A 25,981-nucleotide genomic window follows, 5' to 3' on the forward strand; every position below is an offset into this window, starting at 1 on the left:
TGAAGTTAATTTATCACACACTGTTTGAGAAAACCCAAGTTTCCACATTTATCCAATTGCCTGTATTTCCTTTTTGAATTCTAATGGATCCTTAAAAGTATGCTGTGGCCAAATGTGTTGTCATGTTCATATACAAATCATGTGAAATGGGCTTGTGAAATGACAAAACAAATCAATTCGTACCATATACCCCAAAAAGACTATTCCAATATGTTTTGCAGAGATACCCATATTCACCATATTTTTAGTAGCATGCGGGGACGAACTAGTGGACAAATCATCTATGACACCACAATTTGCTGTGTGGGGTTATCTCCCTTTTGCACTCCAGGAACCTATGATTGAATGTTTGAGACCTGGTTTTCCTGATTATGTTTCTGTGTTTGTCAGTTCAATACTGATGCATGTGAATTTCACAAAAGTCACTTGAGACTTGTGGCGGAGAGTGGTCCTGTGCGTAGTGCTCAGGTCACTATCAGTTAAAGTTATAAAGCACCGTCAAGCTCGGACAGTCCTTGGATGGAAGGCAGTGTTTGGCAGTTTAACTCCTGAGATGTTACTTAGGCTTTTCTCACACATTAAGTCACGTAGCTTTGATGTAACTAGAACACTGCTAAAAGCAGCATTAAACCTAGTTCACTCACTCACTCACTGAAGTAGATGTGTTGCTGTTGAGGGCTAAATAAACCCCAACCATGAGTGTCATCCAGTAAGCGTGAAATAGGAAATCCTCTGGGGAAATTAATCGTTGGTTTGTATTAAATAATTGACTGCTGGGAAGACTGGAATTGATCGACTTTACCTGATTTGATGTCATCGTAACGCATGACTTCTCTTTGTTGATAGTAGAGTTGTAAACCAATACACGTTTAGTGTTTACTCTACTCTTAGTCTTTGGGCACTTGTGGTTCTGTATTGTTGGAAGTACAGTGTGTCAATGCTGTTTTAGTCCTTCTGGAATTAATGTGTCCCTGTGGAGATGTTGAGGTATAAGGGCAGTTTCCTTTGAAAGTTTCGTTTGTTTTATGAATTTTTAAGCTCAGTTGCTTTAGGGGTGCACTGGTGTTCATAATGCCATGTATCCTTTTGTATCTTTAGTCTGTTGTATTTAGTAGTAAAGGCTTAGTTTCAAACACAGATTTGGTTTTAAATGCATTCCATCACTGTCTTTCACATTACCTTGTATTTTCCCAAACATTGTTATGCAGCTAGGTCACATGAGAGTCTGGACATCACAAATGGACCACACAAAACCTTTGAGAAACTGTACTAAGATATTTTCAGGATGGCTTTCCGAATAGTAGAATACAGCTAAGATATCTATGCTATCATTCTGAAATCAAGCATCATTGCAAAGATCAGGCTGTTGATATACCTGTAACTATTAAGCCCAGTATACCCAGCAGCAGAGTCTTTATAATCACAGAATATGCGGCGATAAGAAAGTCTAATGGATCTTGAGGGGGTGTTATCATCCTTGACTCTGTTGACGATGCGAGTTGATTTGAATGCTATGTTGTTGTCATCTTTGAGGTGATTGGATGTTGTGTTGTTATCATCCTTGACTCTGTTGATGATGTGGGTTGATGGGATACTATGTTGTTGTCATCCTTGACTCTCACGATGATGTGGGGTGATGGGATGCTATGGGATGCTAAACCTGATCTGTGCAAGTGTCATACTTTTTGACAGCTTTTTCATCATTCTCAGCTGCATTGCTGACAATATATTTTTCTGCATCATTAATGTGTACATCAGGTTAGAAGTGGACCTCAGCAACCATGATTGTCATGCGAGGCATCTAATTACTAGGTTGATGTGTAAATCGATGCTCATGATGTCAGTCACTGGATTGTGTGGTCCAAACTTGATTATTGACAGACTACCGTCATATACAAGTGGAATATTGCAGAGTGCAAACAAAAAACCCTCAAATATTTCTATGGGTGGTGGGTAGCCCAGTGGTTAATGTGTTTGCTCATCATACTGAAGGCTTGGGTTTGATTCCCCTCATGGGTACAATGTATGAAGCCTATTTCTGGTGTCCCCAGTTGTGATATTGCTAGAACAAGCGGCATTATGCCGAACACACTCACCACCTCAAATATTTCCAGGTCAGTCTTGCTGTTGATAGGTATGAAAAGATCTACTCAATCACTTGACTGATGGGTGGAATCCTGTATTGTCCAGCATTCCTGTTAACACATCCATTTACATCCAACATTGTATCAAGTACAAATACATTACCACAGCCCTAATCTGTCATATCACCAACCTGGATTCACACCTACCTGAGTATTTACAGATAAGCTTATGAAGACCAGTGTTTAGGTAATTCTGGCGGGAAGAGGAATGTTTGATTTGATCCAGCTAGAGTGTGGTAAAGGATTAAGTAGAAAATGTCAAACAATAATTGTGAATGAAAAGGTATGTGTCACCTTCTTCATGGACATTCAAGGAATATTTGTCGATGTAATATGACAGTGTCAGACAGCATGGTTCTAATCTACTCAGCTGTGATATGTGCATGTAAGGCTGTAGGCTGCCAGTCTTATTGGTCACAAGCATATAAATCAAAGTGGCTGCTCGGTTGGATAAAGGGAGATAATTACATAACAGGAGATATGTGACAAGACCCCATGGATTGTGATTGGGCAATAAGTAGGTTTGTGTGGATGTTTGTGACAGAGGATTACAAAGGCTATTGTGGAAAGGTATACTGTAAACCTTCCCACCTGCTTGGGTTGAATGTTAGTGAAAAACAATTTCTTTAAGGGTCAAGTTATTTCTGTCTTGATTATTGGTTGACATAATTTCACATGTGTAATTATGAGATCTATTTAATGGTTTAATAAGAATGGTTGTGGTATGATGAATTTTGCCTGCATATGCCTACTTTGTCGTCAAACAGTATTTCCGTTTATTCAGTCATAAATACGAGTTAGCCTGTTTAGCTGTGGACAGTTGAAAGAGCTAATTATGGAACCAGTTTATTTTATGGTTTAATGAGAAAGGTGATGGTATGTTGAATTTTAACCACATACGCTTACTTTCGCAGAGTTAGACTGCCTCCCCAGAGAGCAGGAGCTCATGGGTTTGATCCCCGGCCTCGTCAGACCAAAAGACATTCAACTATGGTCCCTGTCTGGCACTCGGCATCAATGGGTCCAGCAAGGACTCGTCTGCTCGGAATTAGTATAATTTGTCTGAGTAGGGTATTTATGCTTATCTGTGGCATAGTATCTCAGTGAGCTAGCACTAAAAATCAGCTTAAGTAGGCTAGTACAAGCAACCACATCTACACATACATGCATGTCATCATATGAGTAAAATATCCTGAAGTACGGCATTAAACATCAAGTCACCTCACCGACTTTCTTATTAACAAGTATAATTGATTATTCAATTACATATGAATAGTTTCAAACAGCTGGCAATAGAACTAGATACATTCTTAGTTCAAAGAAGAACATTTTACATTATGTCCAGGACTGGACTATATCCAAGAAATAAGGTTCCCATCACAGAATGACGCTGAACTATAAGTGGGTATGAGCCATCAACTTGACACCTGACCAGTTGACCTGTCACCGGTCATTGTGGAGGGCTTGTACCTATCACACAGCTCAACATGTACCTGTTGCTGGTAATTGGATTTACCCCTCAGGGATGAAAGTTGAAACCCACCTCAACAACTTGTTTTGTGAACACTCACTAAATGGCTATCATCTCCCTTTGTGCTTGTAATTCAGAGTGAAAGAAGTTCGTACTAACTTAGACAATCTTATGATTCTTCTACTCACTGGTGTTATCATCCATTGGGCCCCGACAGCCTATATTACACAACCCAGACACATGCCAGTAGTGATAATATATGTTGCTTCCTCGGGAACACCAGAAAGCCTTTCTACTTTGTGATATTTTGTACCTAACCATCACTGTCCTCCTTTATAACCATCACTGTCCTCCTTTATATCCAAGTTGAGGACTTAGCTTCTCTACTGTGTGTATGGGGTGGTGGGGTAGCCTAGTGGTTAAAACTCTTGCTACTCTACTGTGTGTATAGGGTGGTGGGGTAGCCTAGTGGTTGAAACTCTTGCTTCTTTACTGTGTGTATAGGGTGGTGGGGTAGCCTAGTGGTTAAAGCTTTTGCTCAACACAAATTGAGTTTCACAATTTGAAACAGCTGAATTTTTAACTCAACTGCATTTTTGACATATAAAACGCAAACAAATTAAGTATCTATTCAAATTGTTTCCTATAGTTTGAGTTTTGTGCCAATTTCAGTTCATTCTGAGAAATGCCTTTTCTCAAACTTGAGTACAATCTCAGACTTATGTCAAAACTCAGACTTAAGTTAATTGTTTCGAGAAATCGGGGCCTGACTACTATCTACTCCGTCTGAAGCTGGTTATCTACAGTCTCGTTGTTTCATGTACTTTTACCCATAAGTGACCTGCAATGAGAACTTCTCTCAATGTTTCAATTTCATCACCGACATTCCAAAGTGCCCATCACCATAATGGGATTGTCTGCCTAATTGAACAGATCTGAACTTGTTAGTGCAGTCATTCATACCTTCCCAGTGTGTATGGAGCTTGTCTGACCGACCTCATGACCCCTGAAGGACATTGTGTGGCACACATGTCCACATTGCCGGACAGATATTATGAAGCACCACCTCCAGGTCACACCTACATTCAGGGATAGTGCAGTACAACCATTGGGACCATTCACAGAGGACACTGGAGTACTACTGGGGAAACTGAACCAGCTTGAATGCCAGAAAACTACCCAGTGATGTCAGAGGTCAGGTGTCAGGTGTTTAAGTTTATTGGCTTTAAAATTTGAGGAAGAAGGTTTGGTGATGCATTTTGGAAATCCCAGTGATCAAGTCAAGATGAAAGTTGAGAGGATTTGTGTACCTGGTGGTCCGTTATGTGTGGGTTCATATGAGTCAGTGGTCTGTAAGTACAGGGATTAACAATGTCTCTGTTATGTAATATTACACCCCTGAGATTATCACCACAAGTGCTAACATGTCTTATACATTATTCACTTGCCTTCACTCAAGGCTGTACTGAATGATTAGTCCATGGATATCACAATTCTCTCCTTACAACAGGTGTGTCTTTTTGTTATATGAGAATCTAGGAATTGTGGTTTTATTAATAATTATTTCTTTGTACTAGTCTAATATTTCACCAACTGTGTTCAAGTTCTGTGATTGTTTGAGGGTAGCAGTGTTGAACTTAAAGTAAGATCTTTCATTTCTAAAGGTCTCTGTTTAGATATTGTGTGTTGTATTTGATTGATTTTCTGAGGATGAGGTTTCATTATACAAACTGTGACGATACTCTTCATAAAAAGTGCGGTGCAGCAACACTGAAGGTCCTACGTGATTCTGAGACTTATGTCTGGAAATGTATGAGTTTGAATTTTTTATGAGACAAGATAGAGACCATGTTTTCCCGTGTGGTCGTGTTACATAAAGAAAACTGAAACTTTCAGAAATTATAAAGTTTGTATATGCATTTATATGAATATGAAGAACTAGACATTTATCCTCACACAAACATTTTTAGTATAGGTCAAATGTCACTGAAACAAAGATTCAAATTCACACTTGGAACATAATTACCATATCAATTTGTCTCAATTTGTAATATTCCTGAAAACAACACTGTCCCCCAGTGAATGACAGTGAAGAATCATCCTGGTGGCTGCACCGCTCATACAGTCAACTTGATGGTTCTAGTAAATCTGGGACCTTTTTGTCAGTGAGGTGGATCACATTCCACTGAGCAACATTCTTTGTTTGATTATGGAGTTACACAAATTGTAAACCTTGACCCAGCCATGGGACATGTCTGAGCTGTGTGTGAATCAAACTCAGTAGAGTTTCAAGCTGGTCCAGGAGTTAGATTGAAATCCTCTTCACTCAGCATTCTAAAGTAATAGCAGTTTGGCTATTCAGGGCCCCGTTTCACAAAGCTACTGCCGCGCTTGGACTGTTGAAAGTTTGTTACAGTATAGGAATTATGGCAGTCCTAGTGCTGTGATAGCTTTGTGAAAAGTGCCCTGAATTGTAGATAAGTGAGGCAAAAAACTATGAGTGTAGTCTTTATCATTCATGCTCAATCTGTTGATAAAAATTGTAAAAAATTAATTTCTAGTTTATGTTCAATTACATGTGGTTTCAATGTATGATACATCTCCACTTGTGGCATTTGAAATCTGATTGTAGTGGGATCATTGTATATTTAGTTTTTCATGTTCCCCAGTCAGCAGCAGTGTTCACGTCAACACAGAAACCTGCGTTTTTCACGCCAAAAACTAAATAAAAAACAAATATTTTAGGTGTTTTGGATGCATAGATTATGATGTGCGAATATTAAAAAGTACCTTAAAACAGCAACATATATAAAAAACCAAAATTTTGAAATGATTCGGAAACGTAATAAAAATTTCATGCGCAAAAGATTTGGACTACATTTTTATATTTTCATTTCTGCAAGCACTCATACAAAACCTGCCATGAACAGTGTGCAGTATTGGGACCATAAGTGGAAAAGCGAGTAAATGATCTGGGCCAGACATGCCAGTGATTATTGAATATGAGCAACCTCCCACACTTACCTCATTATACATGGAAACATTGGTAATGGATCCTGACCATGTACCAGTACCACAAACTGGAAGGCGATATATGTTATAACCCACACATCAATGTACTGAATCATTTTGAATCACTTGTACTGTTCAGAAATGACGAGTTCAGGGACTAGTATGAGTAAACATGTTTCCACATTTTGATGCTTTGTACTTTAACCATTTTCCATTAGATCATTAGACTATCCATTGTCGGTAATAATGATAATTTTAAAGATAAATGTAACATTCTAATTTTTGAGTGTGATACCATTGTTAAGCAGTTAGTTAATACCCTTAAGTCTGCCTCCATCTGTTGCATGTGCGCAGTTATTTTCAAAATTTGCCATTGATATGGAAGAAAGTTACTGTAAGGAAAAGGTCGACAAAATCACTGAGTATCATAATGCCACTCGCCTACTAGAAAATATTCCCGTCTTCCATTCTTATTTGAACAATTCTAAATTCTTAATACGATCACTCAATACTCTTGAAAATAGATTTGGATAGAAGTATATTAATAATGACATTAACATTTCTCTTGACACACAGCAGATTGTGATATTTGTAACATTTGATGTTTGCAGATTGCATCTCTGTGATAAAAAGCTTTTTGAAGATATGTTTGAGATTTTATCCAAGTCCTGGGAAGGAATGTGACCAATGCTTTGAATGATAATGTCAAACAAAGCCTTCACTGTTACATGTATTAAGCACTTTACTCTCGTAGGGGAGCCCCTGAGAAGGTGTAGAACTTGTTGAATTTTTCACAGTAGCTACAGTAGAAGGTGTGATTGCAAATGAAATGAAATGTTTTGTTCGCTTGTTGAAACATTTCTTTGTCCTCGATGAATTAGACACTTACTTTCAAATAAATAAGGGGGGTTTGTGTTTTGGAATGGGTTTTTTTCTGCACATTTGCTGAAGGTTTCCTCTGAAGAAACACTGGTGGGTAGGTTCTCAGATTATCCTTTCAGAGGATAGTGGTGGGTATTTCTTAACTTTTTTGTGACAGTTCTGGACCTGATTTTATAGTGACGACAGACGATGCCTCTCACTACTTGAAAAGTATTTTTGCATTTTTTTATATTTTTTTTCAAACATTTTTTGGATAGACTCACTCCATGTTGATTCTTTTCATGGCATTGTAATTGTGCTTGGCATGAAAGGTCACTTGAAGTCAAGGGGGTCAATAGCTATTACATGTAACAGGATGTATTAGTATGTTATACAGGACGAGGAGAGAGTTTTCTGGTGTCCCCTGCTGTGATAATTGCTGGAATATTGTTAAGAGTGTCACAATACCATACTTAAAGTTTGAAAAAATACAAGTTTTAGTTTGATGGTATATGTGACATGGATATGCATGTAATTTCTCTGTTGGAGAATGGAAAGCTGATGTACTGGTCAGTTTTAAGGTCTCCATTGCATCTTTCTGACAGATAGACCAATATATGTTATTACTGAAAAATATTTTGATTTTCTTGTTTTAAAGCTTCAATATTAGGAATAGTTTTTAATGTATTTGTACTTTGTGGTAGTTTTGTTAGAGTCCTTTTTGTTTAACCTCTCAAAAGAGGTGGAAATAGGTCGTTAAGTGTTAAAGTAGTATTGCAACTTACTTATGTATTCTGTTCATGATCTACCAAGCCACTGTGGCCTCAGGTCACAGTTTTGTGATGCCCGGCTTGACACTAATGGTTATGCTGAGGAGAGGAGAGATTCCACATGACTCAAACACAAATATTGTCTCAGCAATTACAGACAGGCTGACAGAACTGACCATCACCAAAATGCTGGTCATTAAGGCCATTCCACATGCATATTTGTTTCAAGGTCATCACTCACACACATAAACAGGTCATTATGTGAGGACCTATTGGCTTTTCTGTTACTGATCATAGGTTGAAACTACATCTGAATAAGTTCGTGAAAAGATAATGCGAAATTTGTCTTGTTTCTCAACAGCTTAAATCATACTGAACATGCTTTACATTTTGGTGTGGATTTGAAACCACCCCTTTTGAAAATGACTAAAGACCAAATTCCTTGGCAGAACCAACAAGGAATTCTGTGGGTTCAAAACCCCTGACACCCACCCCTTTCCCTTTTGAATATTCTTGGATCCGCCCATAGACTTGCTTCACTTGGGCATGCCATTCTTGAAGACTGATTCAGTCTAGGTGTGTTTTCAGGTTATCATTGGAGATGAGGGGAGCTGAGTGGTTAAAGTGTTCACTAGTCATGTCAAAAGCACAGGTTCAGTTCCCACAGTGGTATGTGAAGCCCATTTCTTGTGGTATTACTGGAATATTGCTAAGAGCAACGTAGAACATCACTCACATATCATTCCTAATTCATTTCACCAAGTGGAGAACGTTTGTGACCAGCATCACCTTGTGCTTCTCCCTACAGTAACTGCCAAGTCAAGATAAGTCAAAGAAGCTTCACTCGCGGATATCATTTTTATCTGTCCTGTTACAGTTTGAATGGGAAGGTTATGCTGAAACATTTGATAGGGATGTTCTTTTTGCTCTATGAAATGCCTGCTTTCTCCCTTATTCATGAAACCATCGATAGTTTAGTATGTCCAACATAATATTTTACTAATATGGCTGATACTTGTTTTGGTCAGAGTCTAAGTATGTGAGCATTGCCTCAAACCATCTCGCAGAAAAGGTCATCAGTGAGGTTGAAAACTTGTTAAACAGCAACAGATTTTTGTGTGGCCTCACTCCCACCAACTGGCCTTGGCGAGTCTGTGGCTAGGGTTGGGGTTATGACAGGGGTGTCTGCTGTCTCCTTGTTTTTTCATTAGTCTGGTGAATGTGTTACGGGCATGCTAAGAAGGGGTTAATAGCTCTGGAGGCATGCGGTGCATGCTAACTCTGTGTGCTAAACCACCTGTACAGGAGCTTTTCCCCTGACTCGTTAAGTTAAGGTTGAAAGTGATTCCAACGGTTGCTTTATTAGCCATAGCAAGAAGGTTAAGGAATAGCACTTGTGGTCATGGTTTTCACTAAGGTGTACTGATGCTATAAGCCTTACTTGGATTGAGATCAGCTGAATTCATTATATCTGGATTAATTGTGTCTTGGTTAAGCCGACACTGACAGCTTTATGGTGGATGGTGGCTATTGGTGGTAAGAAGCAACTGTTTAATGAATCAAGAGGTGGAAGTATTCTCAGCAGCTGTTTGTGCTTGGGGAACTCGAGAATTCAGTTGGAAACACTGAAAATGACCACCTTGAATTGTTGACTTCTGTTTTTCATTAGCAAGGCCAGTATCAGCTGACATGAAGGAAACATTGTAACAAAACACTGACTGGATACGTGTTTGAATTTGGAAATATGAATTTTGATTACCTTATAATTCTGGAGAAGGATTAATCCACATTACTGTATCTCCTTCAAAGTAGTGTGAAGATATTTGGAATTCTCTACCAGTCAATTGTTTATGTTGTGAGGAAGAAGACATCAGTTGTGCTGAGCTGGGGAACATACAAACTGCAACAAGTGGATGTTGAGTGTGAGCCGTACTGTGCAGTGAACCCAACGACATGAGAGAGGTGTTTTACTTTGGTAGCTCCGACTACCTTGCCCCGTCCAAGTATGAGGAAGTTGCTCTTGGATATCAGAGCTGTGAGCTTCCTGTTTGAGTATTTCTAATCTTTATATCTAAGCGGGTAGGAAATACCAGCATGTGACTTAAAGCCTCATAGATGTTCTGTCAGGGGTATGATATGGTCCTGCTTTACCTGGCATATGTTGTGTGGTTGTATCAGGGATGTGATACAATCAGTACGTGTTAGCAAGGTCATAAGCACATCGCTATAATCAGGGAGTAGAGAAAATCTGGACATGCATCATTTCAGGCTTTCCTCCATCATTAAGCTCAGTGATCCAGGCCATGGAATTCAGCTCCCTCACTCAAGTTTTGGGACACTGGGGTAGCCTAAGTGGTTTAATAGTGTTTGCTCATCATGCCAAAAAAACAGGTTCAATTCGCTACATGGCTACAATATCTGAAGCCTGTTTTTGGTATTCCCGCTGTGATATTGCTGAAATGTTGCTAAAGTGTTCAATTGTTAGACGGAAGACCCAGGCTCGATTCCCCTTCACAATGTGTGAAGCCCATTTCTGGTGTCTTCTGCGGTGATATTGCGTAAAACTAGACTCACTCACTATGACATTTGGACTGGACAATTTCTTAAGTAGCGTAAAACCAAATTTCATGTCAGACACAGGAAACAGTGCAAGATAACCAGACACGATGGCTATATGGTAGTTTTTACGTAACATTGTGAATACCATAATGTTTTGAACATGAGGTGTTGTTCTTATGGACAGGGTAAGTCATGACTAACATACATCAAATGCATATTTCTGGTAGCTGTGGAAAACTTTAGACTTGCATAGCTTTAGATATATAATGATATCAACAGATAACGCTAGTTCCACAAGAAGGGACATATCAAAATCTCTTCATCTAATTTATTACTATACTTAAACAATGATAAACACACGTGTAGTTCAGAAAAAGTTGGGAAGATGATTATTTCAACAATGTTTATTCCAGAGACTTCATTGTACTGATGTTGAAATTGTAAACTTTTAACATATGAACTTATTTTATGTATACTGACATGTAAATAATAGTATATGACCCCTTGACCTGTAGCTGTAGATGTTCATGTTGTGAACTCGGTGAAGAGCAGCTATTGTGTACAACTGGTAGTTGACAATTAATTTTGTCTCTACTGGTCGTGATTGTTCTGTAATCACTTTCTCAGACAAATCTCCTTGAAATTAACTTGTTGAATGATATTGGTGAGTTATGTAACACTGGTGTTACAGGATATGTTTTACAGTAGGCTGAATGCTGTGGTGTTTGTCGTTATACACTGACTGTGTGATACAGGGTGCATGTAATGGTTAATAAGGAAATATGTACTTGGAAAGTATCACTATCAGGAACTTCAGGTCAGCCGTGAGTGTCTTCCTGGTGTTCGCCTAGTGTTGATCTTGTCTCACTGTCTGTGTGCAATACTGTGGATCTGGGACGTAAGTCTCAACGATTTTCTCTTATTTTCAGGTTTCATACAAAAGCATGGGTACCTGGACCACTCCAGAGATGGACGCTTCAAGAAAAGTGAGTTACGATTTGTGAAATTTTGAATGGGTTATGGTACCATTTTGAGAGAAAAATGAAACATTGTATGCACTTCTTGGCTTTCTCAATCTTCACAGCAATTTGATGGGATATCTTATGTTACTAAAATCAGGGTGAGAAAGACAAGATGATCTATTTGTTATATCTTGATATGTTTGTAGAATTTGGGGTCAACATAAAAATGCATGTGTGTGCATTCTTCCTCGCTCTCTCTGTCTTTCTCTCTCCCCTTCTCCTTTCCTCTCCGCTTTCCTCTATCTCTCTTCCCTTCTTTCTCTTTCCCTTTCCTTTCTTTCTTCTCTCTCTTTACCCTCTCTCTCTCTCACACACACACATGTATACACACGTGGAGGTTAAATGATTTTCTTGTTATTGAGAGTGAGGTTATGGAGGGCAAAGGGGTATACCACATCATCACTATACAAGGTACACATGGGCTGCTGTTCTATTGTTTTGATCAACTTATTATTTTGCTCGGTATTGATGATAAACTTCTGCAAATCTGCTACTTCCCATTCTGTCTGTTTGATACTGCTGGAGAACAATTGTGCATATGTCCACCATGTTTCTGGGTATTTGTTGTATCCTGACTACAGTAAATAGCCTGACTGTGGGTGACAAGGGAAGACAACTTTGTAATACTTACAGTGAGTTCATTCATTCACGCCATGGCTGCTTCCAGTGTCAGCAGAGTGGATTTAGACACTCATTAAATACTTACTGTTTTATTGTGGCAGCAGATAATTAATATTACAGTTTATGTTGAAAACATTTTCGTATCTACAAACTTGAAAGCCTCTTTTTGTATAACTTTGTGTGAAGTTGTGAGTAAACATATGAGTCATTATGAACTCAGCTTTTGGCACCAAAGGGAATGTATGACAGGCATAGTTTATTAAAAGGATCTCTTGAATGATTACATGAAATAAAACAGCAGCAAGATATTCATTCGCCCAGCCAATAAGGCTAAGTAAAGAGACACTATAATTTATTTAGTAACTTTATGTACATGTCTGTTTAAAATAAGTTATAACATATGGTTAAAATGAGAAATAATAAACATTTTTGCAAAAATGAAAACAGTCTCCCATGCAACTTGTTGACAGTATGTGACAAACACAAAAATCAGAACATAAAAATATTCAGTAATTGCACTTTGTTATTATCATAAGGAAACACTTCATTCATGAGCTGATATTTGTGGCTCAGACATGAGACAATGTACCAGGGAAAACTGGAATCCAGACCCTGAACCAAATATATCAAAGCCAACACAAGTGTGGAAAATGTGGCCAGTCTAGATTTCCTTAGCTTTAGGTAAATGAAAGTCTCAGGGATACATTTCATTATTTTTTTTTTAACTGAGAACGTTTTCAGTAAAATATATTCATTATAGAGACTAGTTGTTAGTGTAATCCAAACCCACAACCATGGGTTTCTGAGAAATCTTCATCTGTTCTCAGACCAGCTAATTCTTCTGCCTGAGAAAACTTATAAGTTCTTGTATGCCTTGGTATTTAATGGGAAGGGAATGCATGTGTTATAACTGATGCATCTGATAATAGTGATGTAGAGTTACAGGGCCGTTAGTTTGTTAAGAGAGGGTCTGATTTCATGTGTTGTAATTTCCATTACCTGGAGATAATCCACTTGGTATGTTCTTGATCACATGGATCATTTAGAACAGACTACACGCTTTTAGATGTCTGATATTGTCATGTGACATTTGTTACAGTCATTCCACATACAAAACTCACTCCTAAACTAATAGTTAAAGTTCATGCTGATTGTGGATACAGTTTATCAGACACAATGTTCACATTGTCATATAACAATGTCAGAAGGTCACAATAATGGCATGTGCATTTGTGTTGTAAGTTTTAAAGTTTTTGTTACATTTGTCAGAACTGGATTTTCAAGGCTGAAAGTGCATAATTCATTGTCAAGTAACCTTAGAGATCACTTTCCCCCTGGACAGTTTTGTGAATGAGTGAATTTAGTTTATGGACGCTTTAGGCAATATTCCAACAATATCATGACAGTGGACATCAGAAATGGGCATCACACAGTGTACCCAGGTAGGGAATCGAACCTGGGTTTTCAGCATAACAAGTGAATGCTTTAACCACTAGACTACCCCAGTAACCCATTGGGCAGTTGTGGATGGAATAGGTCATGCACACATGTCCATGCAAGTCTAATTAACATCCAAATTGATGAGGTGGTTTGACTGGTGTCTTGACTCAAAAGGTGTTAGTGGATCCTGAAACCAGGGAATCACTATTCGTGATATCAGTCACTGGATTGTCTGGTCCAGACATGTTTATTTGAAGGCTGTCATAAAATATTTGGAATGTTGCTGGATGCAAATTAAGCATGAAAGTAAAACTGAATCCCAGATTATTTTACTCTAAATGAAAATTTGTCGTATCCACATATGATTTTTGTATTTTGTGGTCGATATTACTTCATTTTGTAAATTTAAGTGATCATTTTACAATAAACGGTGATGATGCATCAATTTTGTGATCTAATCAATTGAAACAGTAGAGGAATAGTGTACTCTTAGTCTCTCCCATGGTGGAATCACACTTCAGATGACACACGGGCATGTTATCCCAAAATTTATTGGTTTTAGTGTAACATCTCCTTCAAACACATTGCTTTCCCCATGTAGTCATGAACTGTACTTTGCTGGTACATTATTTAATTATTTTCCCTAGTGTTCAGGTTTACTTAACGAGAATCGTGATTGGACATTTATGTTGGCATGATGAATGATTTAACTGTGCCCCAGGTAGAACATCTCTCTATCTCACTCATTGTATGCAATAAACTGAAGCCAAATCTCATGGCTGTCCGATACATGACATTTTAATAGGAAAACAGACATTTGATGAGAGTTGGTTTGTAGAAGCTGGAATTGTTTTGTTTGAAGACATTCTTGTGCATATCTAATCAGTTGAAAGATATGGAATATTTCTCTCTTTGTGGATGATCATAGACGTTACTGTCATGATGATATATTCAGGAAAATAATCATAACGTAAGTTAGTTACCTTGCTGGGGTTCTGGGTGGGATTTATGTCTGTATGCATTTCCAAACTTGGTGTGATTCATTCTCCCACTTTTTAGTGAAATATGTCTGCAGAGTAAAAGTACTTTAGCCATACACATGTGCTTGGCATACCGTTATTTTTAGTAAAAATCCTTGTTTGTATGTGTGGGAAAATAAATTTGAAGACACATGGTTATTTCATTTGGTTTCATATATTTATGATCTTTCCATTTTTTATGGTGGGCGTCATCTGTAATGAGAAACAACCTCACTTCACTACTGTCATCGCAATCATTTGTAAATCCCTGGGTTTTTTTCAGGATGTTAAATTCATAGGTTACAGATTTGGATTCTGTCATACCAAGTTGGTGTCAGACATTCTGCTTAGGTGCTTTCTTTATATCTAGACTGTATGAGTAACTCTTGAGGAAAACGTGTTTCCTATTAAAAAGACTTTGACGTCATGTTCCAATATGCACAAGAAACGCCCTCCAGTAGAATCTCGTGATTTTCTGTTTGAGAAATGGACGCTGTTTGTTGCTGTTGATACACTGAAGTCATCAGACAATATATGTTGAGACTGGTCCATTCCTCAACGTGGGGGTTATTCAAGAAATGTGTGGAACCAGGAAAAGGGGATGCTGGGTAAAGTGATTCCGTCAACAAGTCTGTGACAGAAACAACGGATGTCACAACCCTGCATCGATTTTCTTTGTTTTTGTTGATGCTCTTTGTTTGTAAGTGACTACTGATTATTCTTGCTAAACATCCGATGGGATGTAAAGTAGAAATAATCATCTTTCTTTATTTCCGACTCATACCCTATACACCAGAAATATCTACGTCTTCAAGGGAGTCAATATTTGCTGGTCACCCAATCCCACACTTATATAGGTACAGGCCTTGATTTGTGGTTGGGCCAGGCTTGACTGGCATTGGTGGAAATTTGTGGCATTGTTGGCTGGTATGAGTCGCACCTAACTGTTAACACATTGATTGTCCAGCCACAAATCCCTCACAGCTGAAGCAGGGAGGTTGGGATGTGATAATATCTGTATCATACTGATCCTTATGGAATAACCAGTTGTGGACAGCTGACATTGGATTATTGTTTGGACTTGTTTGGAAACTTGGTGCTTCATATTTTGAGATTGCTTGTGAGGTTTAAAGAGAATTGTACAATGTTGCTGGAACGAGGGAGAAGAAGGCTTGGCCATTACAAGGGCCCAAGCAATGTGCAGATTTTGAGAGTGCGACAAATGTCATTTCGTAAATCTGGTGTGACCTTTCCAAAGAAGAAAGTTGTTCTGTATTCAGGTAAGGTTAGACTCGCTTTAATTAATAGATTATTCTGAAGTCGTGTCATTTACTTTTAAAAGGGCAAGGAGGGATATTAGCGTAAGGTCAGCCAGTTAAGGATGGAAGAATTACTCTAGGTGTAAGGTTTCTGGGAAAGGTTAATTAGTGAGGATGTGAAAAGGAGAACAGACAAATGTACATTATATAAATTTATCTTTTTTTTGTAGTAACATGCAAAGTCACAATTTGTTTTACTGATTCATCTAATTCCAAAATTGCCCACTTTAAAAACTAAGTATTCATCTTTGCTGTGAAACTGGGAGAAAGCTCAGTATTTTGTGCATGACTGAGATTGAGCTTTGTATTTTGTGGAAGCTTTGAGTATTCTCTTTTGATCTGTTTATTGGTGATACGCAAATCAATTCCAGTTCATTTGCCTATTTTGTTAGCATGAATTGGGATCTAAAAAAAAAAAAAATAATTCAGGTTTTGAAATTTGTGCATACTTGTTACTAATATCAACGTGAGAGCAGGTCTTGACAAATCCCTGGGTTTAGGTGTAGTGGAGATTGTGGAAAACCTGAAATATTACTTAGGTCATCATCCAGTGTGTATAACATTAAGAAATATAAGAATATTATATGTTGATAAGGTTTGAAGGTGCAGTGGTTATGTCATCCCAGATGTATAATTTGTTGTGATTGGATCTATGTAGAGAGGTTTATGTGACCTCTGTTATCCATGTTGAATAACATACAACACCTAGTTATAATCCAGCAAACAAACCAGCAAACTAAATTCTTTACTTGAGGTGGTTGAGTATCCGTGTGGTTATGCTTAAGACAAAGGTTTGATTCCCCATATGGGTACAATGTGTGAAGCTGTGGATAAAACCAATGTTACTGAAAGGTGGTCATTCCATCTAATATATAGAGGATACTAAATGACCTTCTGTGTAATACCATTGTTATTAAACGAGTTAATGATTTGGTATCAAACATGCGAAAGAGAGTTTGATGCTAAGTCTTTAACGAGTTTAATAAAAATGATATTTCACGGAAGCGAGTTTAGTATTCTGTTTATTACTCACCAACATAAATTGACAGAAACTGCCGCAAAATTCCCTACAGTGTGAGGACTCTCAGCTGTCCATGAGTCAAGCAAGGTCAAGTAAAATTGCAACATCGGCATTAGCATTGTGATGTCACAACTTTGAACCATTTTGACGCATATGTCAAGTGGTATTATACTAGTGCAATATTGCCGTAAAAATATTACACTGCAGTATCTTCAACGGGCAAGTAATAACATCAATTAATGGAGTACATACTGTTATGAATATTTTAACAACCTTGTTCAAACACGGACATTCTGTCTCTGAATACCGCACACGTAGATGATCATACTGAACATGAACAGGGGTCATAATGGCTTTTGTACTATTTTCCTGCTACAGAAACCCCAATATGAAAAATTATAAATGTTAACTTCAAATGTTATGCTGCTACCAACCCCATTTATTCTCACTGATTTTCATGCAAAATTTGAACACAATATTATATGTAATATTTTTTTTCTGGCAAAACCAACATTATTTCATGTGTTCAGATTTAAGAAATAATTATCGCAATGACTGGAAATATTCTTTATGAGGAATATGACACACTGAAAACACTGATGACACACTGATGACACAACATAGTCATGCACACTGGGACACATAAGATTATCACAGTTATCCAGGGATTAACAACGGAATCATGTGCTCTACGTCATCACCATTTAGCCAGGGCGGACTTAATCCAATCTGCAAACACATATTCCGTGTGAGCAGCAAGAGATGCTAAAAGTTGTGTTTGTTTTAAACAAATTTGTTGACAGTGGTTCAGCTTATACAAAATGTTATTCTATCCAGCAAACATGGCCCACTCTAGTGTACTGGACAAGTGGGATGAGAGTTTCCAAATGTTTGATAATGAGTATGTAAGTAACGTCTAGTGAAGCCTCACAATGGCAAATGGGCTAATGTTTGTCACGAATGAAAAACTGTCATCTTTGTCAACTGATAAGCACGTTGTTACCCTGTGAACTCAGTCCTTCCCGACAAAGAAAAGAGTATAGGTGCTTGTATTCTTTCTGGTGCCGTTCTCTTGACACTTTGAAGAATTTTATTTCATGGCTCATTCTTCACAAGCTGTTAAACATTTTTTGATTAAAAGAAATGTCAGTTTCCTCAATCTTGACATAGGTTCTGGTGTCAAGTTACTGGAAGGAGAAATTCTCTCTGTAGTTGAAGAATGAATATTCTATACTCCAGTTAGATCAGATTTAGAAGCAGATGCCAAAACTCACTGGCCCAGCTGAAATGGCACCATGGTTGACCATGGTCAACCACGGCTTACCACAGTAAACCATGGTATTACCATGGTTTACCGTGCTAAACCGTGGTCACCAACATTTCTAGACCATGGTAGACCATGGTCTACCATGGTCATCATGGCAGACCATGGTCATTATAGACCATGGTCACCAGTAACCATGGTAGACCATGGTCTTTTCCATTTTACCATGGTAGACCATGGTCATCACAACTCATGATCACCAGAAACCATGGTAGACCATGGTCATTGTCCTTTTGCCATGGCAGACCATGGTCATCCTAGACAAAACCATGGTAAAACATGGTGTTTTCGTTCAAAGCAGTGGTTGACCATGGTCATTTCATGAAAGTCCATGGTAGACCATGGTCATCACAGAAAAATTTTACATTTTAAACTGTGATAAATAAAAAATTTAAAAGGGGAAACCTGATGGTTTCATGACTCTGTGTTTCATTTATGAATAACAAATCTTGTAGGTCCTTGTTCTTACATTTGTGTGCATTAAACAACTAAATCTTAACACCTCAGTGAGTGTTAAAATGTAATGTGATATAATAAAAAAAATAGAACACGATGTCATAAAAATAATCATAAGCGGAACTATTCACTGATTTTACTAATATTTGCTGCAGAGATACACAAACAAACAACTGACGTCTTATACTCTGGAAAAGCAAAACAAAAATAACCCTGTGTTCATCTGAAAATATAATAGGCATGGTTTATTTCTCCCAATCCCTTTGTTAAAGTTGTCCATTAAACTGTGTAAATCTCGTCTCTCTCTAATACTAGTTTTTGTGTGTGGGTGCCTTTTTCTTCTTGTTTTAAAATAAACACAACAAACATTGTACGACAGAAAAGCTAAACAATGTCTCAGCAATATAGACAGTTCAAAGAAAAACTCACCTTTTGTTAATAGCTACGCAACTAGTTGATACTGTAGAGGTTTTCTAATTGCCCTGAATAGTGATATTTAATCCATAAAGTACAGGCCCTGACGCAAATATATCCAAGAATACCCATGTAAGTCTAGAAAATATGGATTGTAGATTCCCTTAACTTCAGGCTGCAAATGAAGAAAGTCCGTTAAAAACCGTTATGACTTAAAAAATTGTGTAGCACAAGGTGTCAAAGTTCACGGTGCCTGTAAGGAAAGATTCAGTTTGTTCTCAGATTGTAGATTCCCTTAGCTTCTGCGAATGAAGAAAGTCTCAGCGCTCTATTTAATTATATTATTATAGTATTATACTATAGTATTTTCAATATGAACTTTTTTAAGTAAAATATGTTCATTTCAGAGACTAGTTGTTAGTCTATCCATAAAGTAAAACTTTGAAGTACGCTGTCAAATTCGTCTCTTTTCATTGAATTTCTTCCGTGATTTTCTCGATCGCAAGTGAGCAGATACTTATAAGTACGTCTTTCGCATTGTTTATGGTGAAGCAAAAACATAAAACAGTAAAAACAACAAACAATTCACTTGGTACTATAAACAGAAAGAAATGTTGAAAAGAATTTTGATATCGATGTTTTTTTACAGCTTTCCAAACACGTACGTCGATCTACCCGTTGAAAAAAAAATCAGTGCTCTCCACTTTTGAACACATTTCACTGTCACATTCTGTTCACCACGTGCAAATACGACCATTAAGAAATTAGGTCAATTTTGACTAATGACATTAAATTTATGGGCGGGGATATGTACATAAACTGTCCTTCCACAGATCGATCAAATCGGTCAAGGGACGTGTGCACACAGAACATCAAGTTTTCGCAATTCCCACCGTTGAAAATAATACGACATAAATATTTATTCAAATTTCGATGTTTATGCCGAAATACTGTAATTCTAGCCATTATTACATCGTAAGATTAGAAATTATCCACTCTTGTGAAGTAACACGAACGCGCGGTACATGGCTCCGATTTTCGCGCCAAACACGGCCACGCCCTTCGTTCTTCCGTAATCTATTGCGACTTCATGAGCGCTAACCGTACAGCTTATTTATTACATATGCAGTTTCGATTATATTCCTGGTCGTAGTAGATATATGTGTATATATCTATGAAAACGTGTTGGCTTTAATTTTTTTCTTAAAAAATACGTTTCCACTTCAAACTCGCACCATTCCGGGACAAGCCGAATGTGGACGATCTCTTCGCGGCACGATGCCATTGCTGCTAGTGCTGTGTGTCACGTAGACCTGTGTGAGCGCGCAAAGCGAGCGAGAGGCGCCAAACACAACTTTTGCCAACAGACAACGATCTAAGCGAAGAATAACCTAACGTATTAGCGATTCACGGATTTGGAGGATAATCCAATGTTGGATATGTGAAGAAGGAATAGACTAGATTTATGCCGATGGATACGTCTCAGGTTGATTTCCAATGGAGATGAGCACGAGCGGTAAGTAAACAACAGCAATATTGAAATCGTTTTGAGTGCCCCGATATTTAAATTGTTTTGAGTACCTTAAGGTTCGCATACGAACATAGGTAAAGGGGTAAGCAACACTCTTTGATTAGAATGACGTAAGACAATGTAACAATAACATATATAGCAATGTATGAAGTGTTTATGTCGTACATTCTCAGTGAATATCTCTCAAACGGAAGGAATAATGTGTGATGAACGTTAATTTGAGGTTTTATGTAATATGTTCCGTTCATTTATGTTAAGACACGATCAGTATCTAACGGTACTTTAAAAACCGTTATGACTTAAAAAATTGTGTAGCACAAGGTGTCAAAGTTCACGGTGCCTGTAAGGTCAGCCTGAAAGATTCCGTTTGTTCTCAGATTACACACACAATAAAATACACTCAAATGATCATAAAAGGGAGGTAATTGCTATAGGCACGTTTATGGACATTCCATTTTCTTTCTATCGTATATATTTGTATTCAGCTTTGTGATAACTGCTGTTTGTAAACCAATACTGAATGTGTCAGTACATTTTGCCATTCATTTAACGTGGAAATAGGTTCAAATACTTTGAGATACGTTTTTATCAATATTATGATAGTGCTGATTATTATAAGTATTATGAAATTTTATGCATCATTTCAGAATATTGTATTTGGTTATGAATGTAGACAAGTGATTTGGAAGCCAGTTTTGTGTTTTGACTTCTATTGCATGTTTTGCTACTGATATACACTCTTCACATTAAAAGAAAGTGATTCAAAGTCATTAATGTATAGAAATGTTTTTAAATAACATGATTTAGTATAATACTCAGGTGAAAAAATATCCGAAGTATGGGAAAATACTTAACATTTTTTCAGCAGTTATAAATATACAATTAAACAACACAATTTCAATATTTGCTTAAGAACCTTTGAAATGGGGAAACACTGTTATTAAATGTTGTTTGTGTGTTTTTCAGATTTCCACTGGACAGTTCTGAAGAAATGGTACTAATGTTGAAACACTGAAGATTAAGTTATGTTCCAGAGCCATTTGCTCTTCAAACTGAAGACTTAGATTCGATTCCTCTCCTGGGTACAGTGTGTGTAGCCCCTTTCTGGTGTCTGTCGCCGTGCTATTGCTGGAGCATTGCTAAAAGTGGAGCAAAACTAAACTCAGTCAGTCACTCACTCACGTACTATCCCTGAAGCAATGTGGGTATCTTCTGTGATGTCCCCACAGCTCTTCGTGAAGGTTCTTCCAACATGTGTGTATAATCCTGTCTCGTCTGAGAGAAATTGTGATGCCCCCTGTACAACTTCCAGGTAGATGATTTGGGGCACGCCTGTAAATTCTGTGTTGGTCGTGACTCTCATTGTGTCTACTTTTAAATCAAATAGTCTAATGGGATTTCTGAAATTGTATATTACTGCATGAAATGTTGTCCCGAAAGAGTTCATTTTCCTGGATACAGACTGAAGGACATCCCATTTCTGTTTTAAAATAATAAATAATAATGTCTTCTGAAAAAAGATGAACATGTCCACATACCATTTTTCCTCAGCAGTGTAACTGGATTTATAATTCTAGCTGCACAGGATATCCCACAATCCCTGTGAGCTTTCCAACAGCTATCGTCAAATTGTCTTTCATTTAAATCTGAGGCAATGTTCGTAATAAACTTTGTCTTCGTAATGTAAACAGTTTGTTTTCAGTGCATGGGTCTTTTTTATGTTAATTCTTTAATATTTGATATTCTAATTGATTTCTATGCCATGGTGTTTGTGCTATATCAATTTTCTATGTAGGTTGTGGTGTGATATGGTTGGTTTTCAACATGGTCTCAATAGCCAAAGGTTATTCTGATGGTAAACTGTTGTGCAATCTAACGAACATGCTGTACTTACTATGGTCTCATTTTTTTCAGTAGTAATAAATGGTACACCGTGGTCTCCTTTTACCATGGCAAACCATGGTACACCATGGTCTCTTTCTGCAATGGTAGACCATGGTTTTACTTAACCATGGTAAACTGTGGTGCCATTTACTACCACCATGATGTTTTGTTACCATGGTAGACCATGGTTAACCATGGTCTTTTTTTGCCATGGATGACCATGGTCCACCATGGTCTTATTTTATTCTGGTTTACCATGGTAGACCATGGTATGCCATGGTTTTTCTTTTACCATGGTTTACCATAATACACCATAGTCACTTTTTACCATGGTAGACCACGGTTTTATTTCACCATGGTAAACTGTGGTGCCATTTACCGCCACCATGGTCTTGCTACCATGGTAGACCATGGCTTACCATGGTCTAATCCTGCCATGGTTGACCATGGTAGACCATGGTCTTATTTTACCATGGTAAACTGTGGTGCCATTTACCGCCACCATGGTCTTGCTACCATGGTAGACCATGGCTTACCATGGTCTAATTCTGCCATGGTTGACCATGGTAGACCATGGTCTTATTTTACCATGGTAAACTGTGGTGCCATTTACCGGATGTGGTAAGCCGTGCTAGACCATGGAAACCATGGTCTGTGAACCATGGTCTACCATGGTATACCATGGTATACCATGGTTTTTTCATGCTTATTTCAGCTGGGTGATAATGTCACACCTCAGCCTTTGAGAATTTTTTTATCTTGAGATACTTTCTGTGAAAAATTAATACTTTCTTCTGTGTAAGGGTTATATTTTGGGGGGTCTTCATTCAAGTTGTATCATGCCATTTATGATTACTTTGTTCAAAATTAATTATCATTGACATCAATGACTGGTTACTCCTTGTGTTGAAACTTAATAATCAGTCAGTACGTGATATTTGTGTAATGTTGCTGACAGTGGCATTAAAACCCAACTCACTCATTTAGTGAGTTACTAAGGTTAACCTGAACTCCCATTCCTTAACACTGCACTAAAGTACCTAAGTCTAAGTCTAAGGTAACCTAAGTCTAAGGTAACCTTAGTGAAGTGTTAAAGAATGGGAGTTCAGGTTAACCTTGGTAAAGTTTACTTTGTGAAATGAGCACCTGCTCCATAGCAATTGGGATAAAACAAATCGGCCATTTCTCTTTGACAAATCAAAAATCTTTAAACTTTAAAACATGATGCTTTTATGAGTCTTGATATTCTGCAACATGTTCATCATCATCTCACTGACACGTCGTCTCAGTATGTTTCAAATCCACAAAAAACTAGGCAACTATATCAGCTGCCAACAAATTCTGGTATGTGTTTACAATCTGAAGTTGTTTAGCTCTTCATGCAGTGTGCATGTGTGTAATTTGGGAGAGGTTTTGTCAGGTGATGCTCTGATAAAAGCACAAATAACAGCAGTTCCAGAACCTGTAAAATTAGCACTCAAGTACTTGCATGAATAGCAGGTGGTAGGAGTACTTCACCTTAGAAATGCAGAAGTAGCTCTCAGTGGACATGTACGTGCGAAGGTGCGGCATTAGAATAGGCCTTCAGCAGCCCATGCTAAGTATGCCATGAAAGATGACTCTGCTTATCATGAGAGGCTACTAACGGGATCGGGTTGATACATGTCATCAGTTCCCAATTACATTGATCACTGGATTGTCTGGTTCAGACACAATTATTTACAGACCGCTGCCATATATCTGGAATACTACTGACTGGCGTAAAACTAATCTCACTCATTCACCACTCAGTGGACATGCATAATTAGTCTTAAATCAGGTACATGCATATAGCCCTGAATCCCGTGAACATTATTAAATAACACAACAAGTAAGTCAACAACATACTTAAATTATGATAGCTCTCAATCTTGTTAGCATGTATATACAGGTCTAGATCTTAGTAAGTAACATGCATATATAGGGCTAGATCTTAGTAACTTAACATCCATCTACGGATCTTGATATTAGTAAGTTAACAAGTATTCATGGATCTAGACCTTAGTAAGTTAGCATACAGAAATAACACTTTGTCTTGTATAAATAACACTTTGTCTTGTATATAATGACCCCCAGAGTTTGGTGTGTAGTGAAATACTGACTTGAGTTATTCTAGGGTATAAGGACATCATACTAAGTTACGGTGCACTATTTGCAGTGGCTCTGGAGCCACCCTTTGATAACGACCAAGATTTATGTAATAAAGTTTGTAAACACAGATCTTGTTTGTGTGAAAGATGAAAGAAACAGGCTGTTTGCTTCATTATGAGACAGGAAGTACGTGAGGTCAGGTTAGGGTTTGTAGGTGGGATTATGGAAGTCAGACATGTGTTTACTTGAGCATTATGTTACAGAATGTATGGTTCAGTTACTTAGTGGACAGGGATGACCATTAATTGTTGGATATGACCGGATTTGTTTGTAGGTCATCATTATGATGTGGTTCCTTTGTTTCCAGCCATGTTATATTGATTGACTGTGTAGTCTCGAACCACGGCCATTGCTTTTCCTTTCTCTAACACTCAGTGTTTAATTAGCAGGGAGATAATTTGTGTTGTTATGAAACTTGGAGGACTTTTTAAATGTGTTCTGGTCACTTTTGTAAATGTGTACAACTGTTCGCTTGAAATGAAATGGTGATATGAATGAAGCTGAAATGGTGATATGAGTTTAAAGTGAAAGTGAAATATGTTAGCTCCATGGCAGTGTCAAATATTATTTGTATGGCAATTCCAGTATCTCTGAGATATCTTTTAGACCCTGCAGCATGGCACCCTGCATGGAATCAGACGTTATATCTGGCTAAAACAGACCCTTTTATAGGTCCATATAAAAGTTTACTTGATACTTCGTAACCTTCTCAATGAAATCCATCATCTTGGTCCAAGATGTTTCCTGTACAAGGTTCAGAAAAATCTGTCTTTTCCACTTTTAGATTTTGTAAACTTAACATATTTACTTCTGGGCGATTCAGATGGGACAGATCGTAATCCATATGTAGCCTTAATGCCAGGAAAAAAGGTGGTATACAAAATTAGGATTCCAACACCTCTTGTTGAGGAACTCGTGTTGTT

General features: G+C 37.8%; 1 protein-coding gene across 1 annotated transcript in view; it reads left to right on the forward strand.

Annotated features, from left to right (window-relative positions):
* The window catches only part of LOC137262038 (rho family-interacting cell polarization regulator 2-like), a gene marked incomplete at its 5' end in the record, with an annotated part of 81,138 nt that overhangs the window by 16,146 nt on the left and 39,011 nt on the right, over positions 1-25,981 (forward strand). The window contains one exon of the mRNA XM_067799830.1: positions 11,747-11,803. Coding sequence (XP_067655931.1) covers positions 11,747-11,803 — 57 coding nt within the window. The remainder of the gene's footprint in view (positions 1-11,746; positions 11,804-25,981) is intronic.

Source organism: Haliotis asinina, chromosome 14 (assembly GCF_037392515.1).
Source record: "Haliotis asinina isolate JCU_RB_2024 chromosome 14, JCU_Hal_asi_v2, whole genome shotgun sequence".
Lineage (NCBI taxonomy): Eukaryota > Metazoa > Mollusca > Gastropoda > Lepetellida > Haliotidae > Haliotis > Haliotis asinina.